The sequence below is a fragment of the Mesoplodon bidens genome (assembly GCF_964165515.1).
Source record: "Mesoplodon bidens genome assembly, chromosome: 7".
NCBI lineage: Eukaryota > Metazoa > Chordata > Mammalia > Artiodactyla > Ziphiidae > Mesoplodon > Mesoplodon bidens.
Window position 1 is genome coordinate 71,964,086 of NC_138164.1, and position 19,687 is coordinate 71,983,772.

General features: G+C 35.9%; 1 protein-coding gene and 1 long non-coding RNA gene across 3 annotated transcripts in view; both read right to left on the reverse strand.

Annotated features, from left to right (window-relative positions):
• Positions 1-19,687, reverse strand: part of PICALM (phosphatidylinositol binding clathrin assembly protein) — a 102,252-nt gene that overhangs the window by 57,362 nt on the left and 25,203 nt on the right. For both annotated transcript variants that reach the window (XM_081238780.1, XM_081238781.1), the window contains exons 2-4: positions 18,163-18,305; positions 14,733-14,808; positions 11,168-11,270 (exon numbers count right to left, since the gene is read on the reverse strand). In XM_081238780.1, coding sequence (XP_081094906.1) covers positions 11,168-11,270; positions 14,733-14,808; positions 18,163-18,305 — 322 coding nt within the window. The remainder of the gene's footprint in view (positions 1-11,167; positions 11,271-14,732; positions 14,809-18,162; positions 18,306-19,687) is intronic.
• LOC308619696 lies at positions 11,283-14,726 on the reverse strand. The gene is made up of 3 exons (XR_014016215.1): positions 14,306-14,726; positions 12,732-13,447; positions 11,283-12,691 (listed from the first exon to the last, which is right to left on the reverse strand). It is a non-coding gene; the product is annotated as an uncharacterized lncRNA (long non-coding RNA).

A 19,687-nucleotide genomic window follows, 5' to 3' on the forward strand; every position in this document is an offset into this window, starting at 1 on the left:
TTCAAATGGATCAAAAAAAGAAGTATACAAACACATACACAAAGAATGTGACAAATGTGACAAAATGTTAAAGCCTGGTAAATCTGAGTAGAGTGTATAGGAGTTATCTGTATTATCCTTGCAGCATTTCAGGAAGTGAAATTATTTCAAAATAAAATTATTTTTTAAAACTTAACAAGCTGGCTGAAGTATCCTACTAAAATCTTTCATCTAACTGGAGTGAAGCTAGAAATCAAACCTAAATTTATCTGATTAAACAGCCAGTTAGTCTTAAGACAACAGAAAAGAATTGTAAAAGCCCAACAGAGAAGTGGGCAAAGGACATTGAAAAGCAATTAACAAAGCATGAATGCCAGTTTTAAAAAGAGAGAAAGAGGCTCAATATCACCATTTAAAAATTAGTTGATCAACCAACATAAAATGAACATCTAATGAGATACATTTTCACGATGATGGAAGAAAACAGAGAAAGAGGTATTTATAACTGTAATTAACTCAATAATCTGGTACCACTTTTATCCAGGGCAACTTAATATTTTCTAATAAAATGGTAAATGTCTATAATGTTTGACTTGTCAAGTCTAAGAATTTATTCTATAGGAAACTTCACTTAATGGAACCAGAGAGGACAGACAGAAGAATTACAATCCTGCAGCCTGCAGAATGAAAACCACAATCACAGAAAGATAGACAAAATGAAAAGGCAGAGGACTATGTCCCAGATGAAGGAACAAGATAAAACCCCAGAAAAACAACTAAATGAAGTGGAGATAGGCAACCTTCCAGAAAAACAATTCAGAATAATGATAGTGAAGATGATCCAGGACCTCAGAAAAAGAATGAAGGCAAAGATCGAGAAGATGCAAGAAATGATTAACAAAGACCTAGAAGAATTAAAGAGCAAACAAACAGACATGAACAATAAAATAACTGAAATGAAAAACACATTAGAAGCAATCAACAGCAGAATAACTGAGGCAGAAGAAAGGATAAGTGACCTGGAAGACAGAATGGTGGAAATCACTGCTACAGAACAGAATAAAGAAAAAAGAATGAAAAGAAATGGAGACAGCCTAAGAGACCGCTGGGACAACATTAAACGCACCAACATTCACATTATAGGAGTCCCAGAAGGAGAGAAAGAGAAAGGACCCGAGAAAATATTTGAAGAGATTATAGTCAAAAACTTCCTTAACATGGGAAAGGAAATAGGCACCCAAGTCCAGGAAGCACAGAGAGTTCCAGGCAGGATAAACCCAAGCAGAAACACGCCGAGACACATAATAATCAAACTGACATAATTAAAGACAAAGAAAAATTATTAAAAGCAACAAGGGAAAAATGACAACATACAAGGGAACTCCCATAAGGTTAACAGCTGATTTCTCAGCATAAACTCTGCAAGCCAGAAGGGAGTGGCACAACATATTTAAAGTGATAGAAGGGAAGAACCTACAACCAATACTCTACCTAGCAATGATCTCATTCAGATTCAATGGAAAAATCAAAAGCTTTACAAACAAGCAAAAGCTAAGAGAATTCAGCACCACCAAACCAGCTCTACAACAAATGATAAAGGAACTTCTCTAAGTGGGAAACACAAGAGAAGAAAATGACCTACAAAAACAAACCCAAAACAATTAAGAAAATGGTAATAGGGACATATATATCGATAATTACCTTAAATGTGAATGGATTAAATTCTCCAGCCAAAAGACACAGACTGGCTGAATGGATACAAAAACAAGACCCATATATATGCTGTCTACAAGAGACCCACTTCAGACCTAGGGACACATACACACTGAAACTGAGGGAATGGAAAAAGATATTCCGTGCAAATGGAAATCAAAAGAAAGCTGCAGTAGCAATACTCACAGCAGATAAAATAGACTTTAAAATAAAGAATGTTACAAGAGACAAGGAAGGACACTACATAATGATCAAGGGATCAATCCAAGAAGAAGATATAACAATTATAAATATATATGCACCCAACAAAGAAGCACCTCAGTACATAAGGCAACTGCTAACAGCTCTAAAAGAGGAAATCAACAGTAACATAATAATAGCGGGGAATTTTAACACCTCACTTACACCAATGGACAGATCATCCAGACAGAAAGTTAATAAGGAAACACAAGCTTTCAATGACACAACAGACCAGACAGAACTGATTGATATTTATAGGACAGTCCATCCACAAACAGCAGATCACACTTTCTTCTCAAGGGCACACAGAACATTCTCCAGGACAGATCGCATCTTGGGTCACAAATCAAGCCTCAATAAATTTAAGAAAATTGAAATCGTATCAAGCTTCTTTTCTGACCACAATGCTATGAGATTAGAAATAAATTACAGGAAAAAAAACGTAAAAAACACAAACACATGGAGGCTAAACAATACATTACTAAATAACCAAGAGATCACTGAAGAAATCAAAGAGGAAATCAAAAAATACCTAGAGACAAATGACAATGAAAACACGATGATCCAAAACCTATGGGATGCAGCAGAAGCAGTTATAAGAGGGAAGTTTATAGCAATACAATCCTACCTCAAGAAACAAGAGAACTATCAAATAAACAATCTAACCTTACACCTAAAGGAACCAGAGAAAGAACAAACGAAGCCCAAAGTTAGTAGAAGGAAAGAAATCATAAAGATCAGAGCAGAAATAAATGAAATAGAAACAAAGAAAACAATAGCAAAGATCAATAAAACTAAAATCTGGTTCTTTGAGAAGATAAACAAAATTCATAAACCTTTAGCCAGACCCATCAAGAAAAAGAGGGTGAGGACTCAAATCAATAAAATTGGAAATGAAAAAGGAGAAGTTACCACAGACACCACAGAAATACAAAGCATCCTAAGAGACTACTACAAGCAACTCTATGCCAGTAAAATGGACAACCTGGAAGAAATGGACAAATTCTTAGAAAGGTATAACCTTCTAAGACTGAACCAGGAAGAAATAGAAAATATGAACTGACCAATCACAAGTAATGAAATTGAAACTGTGATTTAAAAATCTTCCAACAGGGCTTCCCTGGTGGCTCAGTCGTTGAGAGTCCACCTGCCGATGCAGGGGACGCAGGTTCGTGCCCCGGTCCGGGAAGATCCCACATGCCATGGAGCAGCTGGGCCCGTGAGCCATAGCCACTGAGCCTGTGCATCCGGAGCCTGTGCTCCGCAATGGGAGAGGCCACAACAGTGAGAGGCCTGCGTACTGCAAAAAAAAAAAAAAAATCTTCCAACAAACAAAAGTCCAGGACCAGATGCCTTCACAGGTGAATTCTTTCAAACATTTAGAGAAGAGCTAACACCCATCCTTGTCAAACTCTTCCAAAAAACTGCAGAGGAAGGAACACTTCCAAACTCAATTCTATGAGACCATCATCACCCTGATACCAAAACCAGGGAAAGATACTACAAAAAAAGAAAATTACAGACCAATATCACTGATGAATATAGATGCAAAAACCCTCAGCAAAATACTAGCAAACAGAATCCAACAATACATTAAAAGGATCATAAACCATGATCAAGTGGGATTTATCCCAGGGATGCAAGGATTTGGATACTGTAAAACTCTTAGAATAAAACATATGCAGAACACTCTCTGACATTAACTGCAGCAATATCTTTTTATTTTTTTTAATTTTTTTTTTAAATTTTTTTAATTAGTTTCTGCTTTATAACAAAGTGAATCAGTCACAAGCAATATCTTTTTTAATCCACCTCCTTGAGTAACAGAAATAACAACAAAAATTGACAATACTTAAAAGTTTTTTCACAACAAAGGAAACCATAAACAAAACAGAAAGACAACCAACAGAATCGGATAAAAATGTTTGCAAATGAAGCAACCAACAAGGGATTAATCTCCAAAATATACAAACAGCTCATGCAACTCTACGTCAGAAAAACAAACAACCCAAGCGAAAAATGCGCAGGAGATCAAACCAGACATTTCTCCAAAGAAGACATACAGATGGCCAAGAGGCACATGAAAAGCTGCTCAACATCACTAATTATTAGAGAAATGCAAATCAAAACTACGAGGCATCACCTCACACTTGTTAGAATGGGCATCATCAGAAAATCTACAAACAAATGCTAGAGAGGGTGTGGAGAAAAAGGAACCCTCCTGCCTGTTGGTGGGAATGTAAATTGATACAGCCACTATGGAGAACAGTATGGACGTTCCTTAAAAAACAAAAAACAGAACCACCAAATGACCCAGCAATCCCACTACTGAGCATATAGCCAGAGAAAACCGTAATTAAAAAAGACACATGGGGCTTCCCTGGTGGCGCAGTGGTTGAGAGTCCGCCTGCCAATGCAGGGGACACGGGTTCATGCCCCGGTCTGGGAGGATCTCACATGCTGCAGAGCGGCTGGGCCCGTGAACCATGGCCACTGTGCCTGCGCATCCGGAGCCTGTGCTCCGCAACGGGAGAGGCCACAACAGTGAGAGGCCCGTGTACCGCAAAAAAAAAAAAGACACATGCACCCCAGTGTTCATTGTAGCACTATTTACAATAGCCAAGTCATGGAAGCAACCTAAATGTCCATCAACAGACGAATGGATAAAGAAGATGTGGTATATATGTACAATGGAATATTACTTGGCCATAAAAAGGAACGAAATTGGATCATTTGTAGAGACGTGGATGGACCTAGAGACTGTCACACAGAGTGAAGTAAGTCAGAAAGAGAAAAACAAATATCGTATGTTAACGCAGGTATGTGGAACCTAGAAAAATTGTACAGATGAACCGGTTTGCAAGGCAGAAATAGAGACACAGAAGTAGATAACAAACATATGGACACCAAGGGAGGAAAGCAGCTGGGGGTGGGGGAGGGTGAGATGAATTGGGAGATTGGGATTGACATATATACACTAATATGTATAAAATAGATAACTAACAAGAGCCTGCTGTATAGCACAGGGAACTCCACTTTGCTGTAGAGTAGAAACTAACACAACATTGTGAAATGACTATATTCTAATTTAAAAAAACAAAAACAAACAAACAAACAAAAAAACTGCCCAGTCATATGGTTTGGCCCTCTTTAGGCAGAAGAATGGATCTTCTCCAGGGATCTCTGATCAGATCCCTGGAAGCTAATTTATAACAAAGCCCAAAGCTAATGGCTCCCTGGGGCCACAGAAGCATCCACATCCAAGGTGTCAAGATGAGGAGTGGGCCTTTGGTAAATCATAGAACTACTATGCTGATTAATCCTTCTGCCCACAGTTTTCTTGTTGAAAGCCCTGCCATACATTCTGATGCTGTGTAAAGGTTCCTATTCCACATGTCCATTCCTAGGGAGTAAGCCCAAATCTAGTTTGTTATTCCCCCTTATTCTCTAAAACAGTAATACTTGTATATACATCTAACATATAATTAAATGTTACTTACATAAGAAAAAATGCAGCCATATGTAAAAGAATGGTCAATGTGTTACTTTTGTAAGATAAAAAAAATGGGAATAAATCAAATGTACATCTAGAACATAATTCTAAAGCCATTCAAAAGAATGAGATGGGGATTTCCCTGGTGGCACAGTGGTTAAGAATCCACCTGCCAATGCAGGGGACACGGGTTTGAGCCCCAGTTCGGGAAAATCCCACATGCCACAGAGCAACTAAGCCCGTACGCCACAACTACTGAGCCTGTGCTCTAGAGCCCGCAAGCCACAACTACTGAAGCCAATGTGGCCTAGAGCTTGTGCTCCTCAACAAGAGAAGCCACCGCGGTGAGAAGCCCCGCACCGCAACGAAGAGTAGCCCCCGCTCGCTGCAACTAGAGAAAGCCCGTGTGCAGCAATGAAGACCCAATGCAGCCAAAATAAATAATTTTTAAAAAAAAGAAGAATGTGATGGATCTATGTGTACTATGTGTACAGACATTGAAAATACTTAAAATATATATTAGGGGAGGGAAGCAGTCTTCAAATAATGTGATTATGTAATTTTCTGTGTCCCTTCATACATGTATTTACACACAGAAAACTGATTAGATACACCAAAATATTGTTTCTTTAAGTCAGAATGCTATGTTGCCTGAAATTTTGTAATAGTTTATTACTTTTGTAAACATAAAAATTCGTTACCCTAGTAAATAAAACTTTACTACTTACTACACAAACCCTCTCCAAAACTGAAACAGTCTACTCAGGTTTTTGTCATCGTATAATAAATTTCACGCCTTCATCTTATATTCTTATGTTCTATATTTTTCTTTCTTATTTATACTGATATATATGTGTATGTGTAGGTATCTGGGTATTTTATACACCCAGATACATACACATGTTGTGCTATTCTTGATTCCATTCAATCATAGGTCCTCTTTGATTCACTTTCCTTTTCCTTAGCATTAAATAAGAGTAATTTCCTTTAAATCAGTACTAATTACATTGTGTATAATCAAGGGCTGTTCTCATCCAAGTAATAAAAGTTTGCTCTACTAAATATAAAAATGCAGCAACACTCCTCAATCGCGAAACTGGCCTTTCAGCTTAGAAAAAAAGTTACAATTTAAAAAATATATTAATCTGGGACTTCCCTGGTGGCACAGTGGTTAAGACTCCATGCTCCCAAAGCCAGGGGCCCAGGTTCGATGCCTCGTCAGGGAACTAGATTCCACGTGCATGTCACAGCTAACAGTTCACATGCCACAACAAAGGAGACCGTGTGCCACAACTAAGGAGCCAGCAAGCCGCAACTAAGGAACCCGTGAGCAGCAACTAAGATACAGTGCAACCAAATAAATATTATATATATATATATGTATATATGTATGTGTATATATATATATATATATATATATATATATATATATATATATGATGTGAAATCTACAAATATCTTGATCAGTTTTAACTGAACATGCTTTACAGGAAGTATTAATATAAACCCAGCTGGAAAGTGGTTTACTGGACAGAATACTGAGGGTTAAGAATCAGACCTCTAATATGACCTCCTCTATCATAATCACCTACAAAGTACCTAAATATATGAAACAAAAAATCTGTGGAATTCAGTTTTGGTAGGTTCCAAACTCATCACCTCCCAATTAATTTGAAACAGTGACACAGAAACATTTAAATTCAGCTTTAAAACTTCTTGAATAACTGAGAGGTTACTTTACATTTGTATTAAATTTTCCATTTCCGTCTAGTAATTTAACATGTCAAGAGAACAATTTAAAGGAACATATTAATTGCGTAGATCTTTGGGATCTTTAAAGAGCAGGGAAATTCTGAAACTCAGAGTATTTCCGCAGAAGCCAGATTCCCCTCAGGGCAGGCTTCCATAGTTACAAGGGTCATTGATGCCCCTTAAGAATGTCTTCTTTCCTGGGCTTCCCTGGTGGCGCAGTGGTTGAGAGTCCGCCTGCCGATGCAGGGGACACGGGTTCGTGCCCCGGTCCAGGAAGATCCCACATGCGCGGAGCGGCTAGGCCCATGAGCCATGGCCACTGAGCCTCAGCGTCCAGAGCCTGTGCTCCACAATGGGAGAGGCCACAACAGTGAGAGGCCCACGTACCGCAAAAAAAAAAAAAAAAAGAATGTCTTCTTTCCTGAGGACTCATTATATATCCTAAAAAAAGCCTGTACACCAGACTTTTTATCAGGTATAGAAGCACTGATTCTATCATTCATGAGATTAGTTCTTATGACAAGAAGACTGTGATTTAGGGCATAGCAAGAAATAAATTCAACCTCTGCGTTCAAGATTAAAAAGAACCTTAAATACAAAACAGCAATGAAAGAAATTACACGAGATAAACAGAAAGACATCCTGTATTTATGGATTAGAAACAATGTGTTAAGACACTTAACACTTCCCAATTTGATCTACAGATTAAATGCAATCTTTATCAAAATCCAGCTACCATTTCTGCAAAAATTGATAAGCTAATCCTAAAATTCATACGAAAATGCAAGAGATACAGAATCGCAAAACAATCTTGAAAACTAAGAAGAGAGCCAGAGAACTCACACTTCTTAATTTCAAAACTTACTACCAAGCAACATTCTTTAAGTGTGGTACTGGCATGAGGACAGACATAGATCAACAGAATAGAATTGAGAGCCCAGAAATTAGCCTTTACATTTATGATCAATACATTTTCATCAAGACCATTCAATGGGAAAAGAAAAGACTTCAACAAATGGTGCTGGGATAACAGAATATCCACATACAAAAGAATGAATTTACACCCATACCTCACACCACATACAAAAATTAATTCAAAATGGATCAAAACCTAAATGTAAGAGCTAAAACTACAAAACAGAAAAAATGTAGGAGTATATCTTTGTGATCTTGGATTAAGCAATGCTTTCTTAGACATGATGCCAAAAGTACAAGCAACCAAAGAAAAATAAATAAATAAAATTGGAATCCATCAAAATTTAAAACTTACGTTTTTCAAAGAATACCATTAAGAAAGTGAAGACAAGCCATGGGAGGTGAGAAAATATTTGCAAATTATATATATGATAAGGAACTGATGTCCAGAATATATTAAAAAAACTCTTGCAATTCAACAGTAAAAGGACAACCCAATTAAAAAACAAGCAAAGGACTTGAACAGACATTTTTCCATAGAAGATATACAAATGGCCAATAAGCACATAAAAAGACACTCAACATTATTAGCCATCAGGAAAATGCAAACCAAAACACGATACATCACTTCACACCCACTAGGACGGTTATAATCAAAGACAGAAAATAACAAGCACTGACAAGAAAGTGGAGACATTGGAACCTGTATACATTGTTGGTGGGAATGTAAAATGGTTCAACTACTTTGAAAAACAGTTTGCTACCTGAGGAGGCAAAAGACCTGTACTCCAAAAACTATAGGACACTGATGAAAGAAACTGAAGATGATGCAAACAGATGTAAAGATATACTGTGTTCTTGGATTGGAAGAATCAATATTCTTAAAATGACCTTACTAACCAAAGCAATCTGTGGATTCACTGCAATCCCTATCAAATTACCAATGGCATTTTTCACAGAATTAGAACAAAAAATTTTAAAATTTGCATGGCAACACAAAAGATCCCAAATAGCCAAAACAATTTTGAGAAAGAAGAATGGAGCTGGAGGAATCATTCTCCCTGACTTCAGACTATAAAACAAAGCTACAGTAATCAAAACAGTATGGTACCAGCACAAAAAGAGACATACAGATCAATGGAACAGGATAGAAAGCCCAGAAATAAACCCATGCACTTATGGTCAATTAATCTATGACAAAGGATGCAAGAAGATACAATGGAGAAAAGACAATCTCTTCAGTAAGTGATGCTGGGAAAACTGGACAGCTACATGGAAAGAAAGAAATTAGAACATTCTCTAACACCGTATACAAAAATAAACTCAAAATGGATTAATCACCTAAATGTAAGACCAGATACTATAAAAACTCCTAGAAGAAAACTCAGGCAGAACACTCTTTGACATAAATTGTAGCAATATTTTTTTGGATCCATCTCCTAGAGTAACAGAGATAAGAACAAAAATAAACAAATGGACCTAATTAAATTTAAAAGCTTTTGCACAGAAAAGGAAACCATAAACAAAAAAAAAAAGACAACCTATGGACTGGAAGAAATTATTTGCAAACAATGCTACCAACAGTGGATTAATTTCCAAAGTACACAAACAGTTCATACAGCTTAACATCAAAAAAAGAAAACTCAATTGGGACTTCCCTGGTGGCGCAGTGGTTAAAAGCTGCCTGCCAATGCAGGGGACACGGCTTTGTCCCCTGGTCCTGGGAAGATCCCACATGCACGGAGCAACTAAGCCCATGCACCACAACTACTGAGCCTGCAAGCCCTAGAGCCCGCACACCACAACTACTGAGCCCACGCACAGCAACTACAGAAGCCCGCATGCTCGAGGGCTTGCGTGCAGCAACTACTGAAGCCCATGTGCTTAGAGCCCATGCTCCACAACAAGAGAAGCCACCTCAATGAGAAGCCCACACACCACAATAAAGAGTAGTCCCCACTCGCCGCAACTAGAGAAAGCCCTTGTGCAGCAACAAAGACCCAATGTAGCCAAAAATAAATTAATTAAATTTTAAAAATAAAATCCAAAAATGGGCAGAATAAAAAAAAAAATTTTTTTTAAAGGGCAAAAGACCTAAATAGACATTTCTCCAAAGAAGACATACAGATGGCCAAGAGGCACATGAAAAGATGCTCAATATCACTCATTATTAGAGAAATGCAAATCAAAACTACAACGAGGTATCACCTTACACCAGTCAAAATGCCCATCATTAAAGTCTACAAACAATAAATGCTGGAGAGGGTGTGGAGAAAAAGGAACCCTCCTACACTGCTGGTGGGAATATAAACTGGAGCAGCCACTATGGAGAATAGTATGGAGGTTCCTTAAAAAATGATCCAGCAATCCTATCCTGGGCATATATTCAGACAAAACTCTAATTCAAAAAGATACATGAACCCCAATGTTCACAGCAGCACTATGTACAATAGCTAAGACATGGAAGCAACCTAAGTGTCCATCAAGGACAGATGAATGTATAAAGATGTGGTATGTATATACATATGGTGTCTCTATATGATAGAATATTATTTGGGCATAAAAAGGAATGAAGAACTGATGCATGCTACAACAAAGATGCTATAACTTGAATACATTATGCTGAATGAAAGAAGTCAGACACAAAAGGCCACATATTGTACGATTCCACTTATACGAAATGTTCAGAACAGACAAATCCATAGAGATATAAAGTAGATTTGTCGTTGCCAGGGTCTAGAGGAAGAAGAAAATGGGAAGCAATGAAATGTTTTGGGATTAGATAGCAGTGATACTGCACAACTTTGTAAATATACAAAAAACCACTTAATTGTACACTTCAAAAGGGTGAATTTTATGTTGTATGAATTGTCTCAATAAAGCTGTTATAAAATTGAAAAGAACTTTGAAAATCCTAGTGCAAAAAGTATCTGATATACTTCTTCAGAGAAAAATGAAGTTCACCTTTTAAAACTGGCCTGAAATTCAATAATTCATAATCAATAATGCCTATGATTTATATTTTAAAATATTCAAATACATCAGATGTCAAAAAAAAAAGCAAGCTTAACTCACCCTCTTTTCACTTTTGTGAAATCAAATGCAACTTGTCTGTATGAAACTGCTTTTTCATTTAGATATCTACTATACCGCCTAATAAAGGTAGACATATCATATCCTGTAAGAAAAGAAACAGAAAAGGGTTTCATAAATTATTAAAATCCCAATTAGCTTAGAAAACTAACTCATTTCATCCAATGGCCATATTGTCTTGTTATCCCACCTTCAATTTAGTGATGTAAATTAAGTGACATTAAAATCTCTAATACTTAACATTTTTAAAGTCAGTTATGTCATATGTGGCTTAGAAAAATCTTCCCCCTTAGAATTTCACTAAAATAATAATTCTGTTTTACTTCTGACCAATATTCCTATCTTTTAGTTATCATGAATTGAAAAGCCTGTTTTCTTATACTACCTGATAAACTCATAACTCAAATTTAACGTCCTATGGAACCACAACCCCACTCCTTAAATCATTAATCAATTTAATAATTTTCATACTTACCAATCTTTAGTTGCACATGACTTAGAACAATTATAACTTATGTGTGCCAACCTTATAAGTAGTAGAGAAAATTACTGCATAGTACAATGAAAGAAATGGCAATATGCAAGTTTAAGGCCCAACAAAAAACAATTATGTGAATGTTTTCAACTAAACTTTCAAAATGAATACCTAAATCATTCTAAAATTTTGTTTCATCACAATCATGAGATTTGAAAACTTCAGCACCATACAATCTAATCAATATTAAAAAAAAAAAAAACTTGTGTTTTAGCTATTGCCTGGCTCAGTGAGGTCTACAAATTTTTGCTTCTCGTTGTAAAAGCAGGTCCATTCTATCATTCTATTTTAGGTCATCTTCATCTAACACATTCAACTTTAGTTGTTGATGGTCTCTGCTACTTTAAAAAGATAGTACCAAAACAAGCAAAAAAAAAAAAAAGAAAGAAAGAAAAGTGACTGGATTTAATGTAATCACCAATTCATTTATTCAGCAAATATTTCTTGAGTGGCTACTAACTTGCCACTGGAGAAAAATCAGTAAGTAGAAAAAAAAAATCACTGCCCTCAGATATTCTCATAGCTACTAGTGCATTTTATAAGGTGTTACATACTCACATTCTTCAGCTCTTTAGTTAATATTGTTCCCTCTAATCCACTCTACTCCATCCTCACTAATGGGAGAAATCTCTCTTATCCTTCAAGGCTCAATCTCTGAAACTTTCCCTGAACTCTTTGTGCTCCCATATTATTCTTACTCCAAGTACAGCTCAAAGCTACTAGATGTACACAGTGTCTACCTCACTCACCAGACTGGAAGTTTATATTATATACACCCAGTATATATTTAAGAAAACATATCAGACTCCACCCAACAAAATACATCAGCAATCAAAACTACAAAAACACCACTGAATTATATACTTTTAATTACCATTTCAGTCTTACCTTCATAATCTCTTTAGAATATGAGCTTTAAATAAAAGGCCCAAAAACTGTTCTCTACATAAAAGGAATGAAAGCCTTAAAACCTTATCACTAAAAAAAAAAAAAAAAAAAAAAAAAAAAAACCTTATCACTAGAAGTGCTTAATTTCCATCTTAAGAAAGTAGAAAATCAGTAGCTAATAAGACACAAAAAACCCACTTGGACATATGCATATTTTCTGCTCTAGAGTAGTGGTTTGCATATTGCTTTCCACAGACTCTCATAGTTCAAATGAACTGAATAAGGGAGAAACCAGAAATAAAAAGATGAGCAGGCAGAGTTTTCTCCATGTTCCGGAAAACACAGCAGCTCCAGTTTCATCTGTTATATATATCTAGCTTATATTTAAGATTTTATTTGAGGGCTTCCCTGGTGGCGCAGTGGTTGAGAGTCCGCCTGCTGATGCAGGGGACACGGGTTTGTGCCCCGGTCTGGGAAGATTCCACATGCCGTGGAGCGGCTGGGCTCGTGAGCCATGGCCGCTGAGCCTGCGCATCCAGAGCCTGTGCTCCGCAACGGGAGAGGCCATGGCAGTGAAAGACCCGCGTACCGCAAAAAAAAAAAAAAAAAAAAAAAAAAAAAAAAAAGATTTTATTTGAAAAAGGGATTCCATTGCTTCATTTTTTTCCCCCTTAACTATTTAAGGCATTATATCTCTCATTAAAGTAAAATCAATCTTAACACTTGGTCCTATGTATAGATTACTGACCTTCCAGAATCTCTGGAAGACTGGGTATTCAATTCATTCTAATTAATACTTCCATCTGCCAAAAGTAAATAAGTATTGAACTGGACAGTTCCTAAACACAAACACAGTTAGTCACTAAATTCCATTGATTTTTATTGCCACAAAAGCCACAATTCAAGCCCTCATTAACTCTCTACCAGATGACCAAAATAATGACGAGAGCAGTCTCAAGGTCTTTAAGACTTTATCCACTGGAATCCAGCCTGCACTGTGCTATGGTGCTTTCTTTATAACACACACTCCCTCTCTCCTCCTCCCTCAACTCAAAAAAGTTTGATGGTTTCTCGCTGCATTACAAAATCCCAACTATATCAAAATCTTCTGTGCATGATTTTGGCCCCAAACAGCTTCTTGAGGGCTATCTGTCACTACATGTTCTCTAATACCTCAACCTACATTCTGTTCACATTCATTTGCTCTATAAATGTTAAACACCCCATGCTCTTTCTCTTTCACATCCACGTCCATCTGTGTACCTTTGCTTAAGCCAACTCATGTTCTCACCCATCTTTCAAAGCGCAGCACACATCTCACAGATCTCTAAAGATACTTCCCAGTTGAACCTTATTGCTGAGTATTCCTTTAGTATGTCTTAGTATGGTCTTAGTATGTCCTTTATGAGGCTCTTCCTAGAGTTAACATTCTATAATGCTAACAGCCTAGTTCTGGAACTAAGTATAACAGATCCCATTAAGACAGAATGTACATGGAGGGTGAGAATACCAGATTACAGCAATTTCAACTTACTGAATTAAAAGTAAAATAAAGAACAGGTAAGTATCAATGAACAATTCATCTGAATAACACATTATGCTTACCTTTGCTACTAAAATGTATGATATTCCCAACTACATTTCTTGGAATAAAGCATAAAATAATAAGAACAACAACAATGAAAGCAGATACTTACATAGTGTTTCCTATTTGCCAGGCATCACTCTAGGCACTTTACATGTATAACTAGGTTAAGCCTCATGATAATCCTACAGGGTGGGTGCTATCATTATTCCTGATTTTACAGATGCAGAGAGGTGAAGTAACTTGCTCAAGTTTATGCAGTTGGTAAGTGTTACAGATGGGATTTGAATGCAGTCCGTCCAGTTCCAGAACCCATGCTCTCAAACTGCTACCTTATGCTACTTTTCAAAAAGCTCTGGGTGTCAAGTAGTGAAGTCCATCTTTATCTTCACATGAAAATACAGTTTTTCCTTCCCTACAACCCTCACTAAAACATGAGGTTCCTCCATAGCACATGTTCTAAAGGAAAGAGTTCAACTCTGCAGTAATCCTCAAATGGGGTCACTCTTGATTTTCTATAATGAATAAGTTGTTTTTACCTTGCAATCCACTTTTATCCAAAAAATTGCTTAAGTTAAACAATGTGTTTCTTGAAGCCAAATACTGAATAAAACGCTGGGGAAAAAAAACAAACAAATAATTATGTCAAATAGTACTGCCATCTAAGAAACTCTAATTTGAGAATAAGGGGAGAAACTGATGGTTAACACATTCCATTAATCTTATCTGGTTTAAATTTATCATCCTCAATCCTCCTAAAAACATAAAATATATTTTTCACTAGCATGCAGGAATTTATTAAAGTCTAATGCCCACAGCTATGGTATTAAAATAAAAGGAAACAGGCACTTTTAAACTACAAGCAGTAATTTTTGGCTTTACTATAGCATATTATGGCTATAGTTAATCATACTCAGATGGTGCCTTTATTTTACACAGATACCTGGTGACTCAACAATTTTTATGACTTTTTTTAAAAAAACAAAATACCTGTAATCATACTGGAGTATAATATTACAGACATCCTCTTACCCACTGTCCAGATTAAACACATTACCATAATCACTTCAGACCCCTTAGAGAATCAAATTACAGAGTATTGAAGACACAGGCCTTCAAAACCATTCCCTTCCTTCCCTCCCTCTTCAGAGGCAATGGCTTTTCTGAAGTAGGTTTACATCATTCCCACAAATGTTTTTACAATTTTACTACATATATAAGTATCTATAAACTGTACATAATTTTGTTTTCTATTTTAAATTTACAGAAATACCATACTGTACTTATTCTTTTCCAGTGTGATTTTTAACAACTTCGTCCCAAGAATTATTAATACATGTACATCTAGTTCATTCATTTTAAACAATGTTTGAGCATTTAAATGAACTACTATATCATTATGTATCCATTTCTATATGGATATTTAAATTCTTTGCAATTTCACCATTATTAACAATGTTTCACTGACATCTTTGAACTGGTCTCCCACCTGCAAACATACAAGAGTTTCTCATGATATATACTTAGGGTTGAATTGTTGGGTCAGTATGCGTATGAAAGTACATTTTCTCAAAATACTGTAAAAACCCTCTCCAAAGTGCTTACCACAGAACACTACCTTAGCTTCCCTTTACATACAACCTCTAAAATAGCTAAAGAAACTCCTTTCGATTTCCTTTAAAAGGATTACTTTTTTGTGAATGTACGCAGAGGATTATTATCAATTTTATGCACATCATCACTTCTCTGACTCAATCTTGTTCATCAGAGATCACTCCAAACAAACCAGGATTTTGAAAAACAATTTGTAAATCGAAGACTCCTGTTTCATCATTTATCCTAAAATAACCTGTTTCAAAAAGGTGTTGAAATATCCTAAGAAAATATTACACTCTATGATTTTTTATAAGTTTTGATCATTCTTTTTTGTGGGGGCCTGTCCTGTGCATTATGAGATGTTTAGCATGCCAGTAGCCTCTCTACCTACTACATGCCAGTAGCATCCCCTCCAGTTATGAGCAATGGTCCCTTGGGGATGAAAATCACTCTCTGCCCTTGCCCTATTTGAGAACCACTGTTCTATGTAATTTCCAACACCATAGCATAGTGAAATCCTATGCATACTCTCTTACAGACTAATAACACCTGCCAATGCAAAAACCTGAGGGCTGTACAAACTAGCACCAAAAAAAGAGCGGAGCATTGGATTTCTCTTAGCTGTTGACGGGAAACTAGAGTTTATCTGAAAACCACTACTGAAATGCTACCTTTCTCTTTCTATCAGTCAAGTGTAAGGAATGACAGTCAACTTTCTGGGTTTTTTGCCTTTATAAAGTTTTTGCTTCTGGTATTATCACCTTATTTACCTCTGAAAGTCACCACTGATAGTGTGCCTCTTTATCCAGTATTGTAGTTGGTTATATTTGTGGCTTTTTCTTTTTAAAGAATAAATTATATATATTTTTAAAAGGTAAAAAATACATACAAGCCTGAAATTCTTCTGAATAAATGATCATGATCTTAGACAAACACATTCCTGATGAAAATAGAAACTAATATCCTAGTTAAGATCAAAACGTTTCGAGTTACACGGAGGTTAGTATATCCAAATTTTTCTATTGACTCTATATACTGCTTATAATGAATGAGAAAGCAACTGAGTAACATATGTCCTAAAAATGGTCACGTCTGTTACCTAAGTAATCATATTTCAGGTAACGCCTCTGGAACTAATTTTTAAAACTTAAGAACTAGAAATAAAATCATTCAATGTGGTACTGTAACAGTGAATAATCAGAAAACTAAATTTCCAGGAAAGAGAAGAATTAAGAAAATGATGGACCATATGAGCAATTATGTAGTCATTAAAGATGATAAACAGAAAGAACACAGAACATGGAGATGCTTCTTATGGTGTGATATGTAAAAAAGTTAAATATAATATTTTATATAGATTATGATTATAGCTATAAAAAATACTTTGGACAGGACCAGAAAGGAACACCAAAACATGCAAACAGATCTGTTGCAATGTAAGAGTTATGGGTAAATTTCTGCTTTAATTATGAACTCTAATGATGTTCTCTTTGGTATCTGTCAAAGATAACAGCAGAGTCTCATGACTGCAAAACCCAAAATAATGAGTAAAGTGATGGATGTCAGAAAGTCATGTTTATAAATCTGACACCAATGAATAAAGTCCCTCCCCATCTCTATGGGAGCTATCTCCCAGCAACCAGTGGTCTGCATTTTTCTAAGGCACATACCAAGGTACTAGATTTATCTAGTTCCATTCAAATTTTCTTTTAACACAATTTAAAATATTCCTTTTGACAGAATTTTACAAGTAAGTATGCTACGCTGGGAAAATCACCTAAGGTAAGAACTCAAAAATTAGCTATCATGGAAAACAAGATGATTCTCTCCAAACAGTAAATTGAAAAAGCTTATGCATCTTATTTGTTACCCTATTTTGGGAAACAAAGGCTTTAGACACAACTCTTTGCTGAAGAAGGCATTCTTCAGTCAGTCTCCTCAGCAAAATGCCATCTTAGTCCTTAATATCACAGCCTTGAACTAGGCAAAGAGCGTCTATAGACAACTACATCAGATCAGACAGAAATCTGATTGGGCTATGATAAAAAAGCAAATGAAAATAGACGAACATACAATCTATACACAAAGGCCTGCAAAAAATCAGTGATGCTTATAGAACCCATCTCTAGCATTAATCTTTGCTTCTTGATCCCATTACTGAAAGTGCCCTGTGCTCTGACCCATTTTCTGCTTTCTGACTTAAAGGCCATCTTTCCTCAAAGTGTAGGGTCTACAGTTCTATTTCTGTATAAGCACATTGCCCTTTTTACCTATATTATTCAGTTGCTATAGCCATTTCTGTAGTGTCAGTGAGAGAAACTAGCTGAATCAGTCAACTCCCCAGTATACTTCTTAACTAAAAATACTGCTTACCTCATTTCCATACACCATTAAATGATGAGTTGTAATGAGAGATTTGAAGACCACCACCCAACTACTGTTAGTAGTTCTTTCAAATAAACTGTCTGCCAACTGCGGGATGTTCACATTCATCTCATTTGTGCACTGAATTAAGTCTGCAATAAAAAAAAGATCAATTTACTCTGGCTTTCATTTATTTTTAATGCTAGATCTGCATACTAATAGGGCAAAGATCTAAAAAGAGTGGAGCAACAATGGACAGTTTGCAGAAGTTGTTAAAAATTTCTCAAGAGAACAATTGAGACAGTACTTCTACCTGAGAAGTAAACAGGGCATTGATTAATATCACACAATTGATCAATAATACCAGAAAGTAAATCAAACTCCTTTCACCCTTAAGTATTTTATTTATCTCAAAAGGAACTGTTTCAAGGCCTTGAGTAACACTTTCAGTTCTCTTACTACTCATAAACCTTCAGTTTCAATACTAATATTATTCATCCCCTACATTTAAAAAAAAACTTTAAAAATTCATACATATGGAAGCATAAGCAAGCTGAGGTTCAAACACTTTATTAATATCCCCCCCTAGAATGCTGTGTTTGCACTAATAGAAAGAGCAGATACGTGGTCTGTGAGTGGATAGGATTCTCAGTTTGTTTATATAAAATAATTCTCATTCTTTTCTCCCTTCAGTTCTACTGAGTTAGCTCAGTTTTCACTTGATATCAACTAGCTAACACTGACAAACAAAACTGAAAATGAACTGAAAGTTTCTCAATGCAATAAATTTCCAAAGAAGTGATCCAGGAATTCTACTCGATTATTACTCTGAACAGTTAAAACAATGTAAGTTCTAATTTTATATTTTAAAATATAAATAATTGGAAAGCATTACCATAAAATCATCTAATACACAATTGTTTTAGCACCAAAACTGAAAAAAAAGTTAATATACCTCAGAGTTCCACCTCCAATCTGCTTCAGAGATATTACTGGCAAATTCAATGAAGAAAATACAAAATATGGTCCAATTTAGAGACTTAATGAAGAGGAAGACCAAGAAATGAGTTGTTTTATTTTTAAAGTATGCATAAAACAAAGTGTATAAATACCTCAGTTATAACTACCATAAAGGGGAAAAAATTAGTTATCTGTGACTCATCAGCAGTTTTGTCCACTTTTAACCTTTAGTACCTAATGATTAAATATGAATTCAAGCGACCTAACTTGGCCGTGATTGCTAGTAAGAAACATCAATGTTAACTATGACCGTTTATCTGCTTATAATCTTTCAAAAATGTTTGTTCTAATAGGTCTAATTACTATACAAAGTAACATTTGATAAGCAAATGCATTTTAGATAAGCAGTTACCCTGGCCCACAATGCCTGAAGAACAAAGCACAAAACAGTCAAACAGAATGCCCATGGAACAGGAGAACACAAGGTTTTCACAATTGAGACTACCTGCAACAAAAATTAAATAGTACATTCAACTTGGTTTGTATGGCTCAGCTTCTGATATTTTACTTCTGG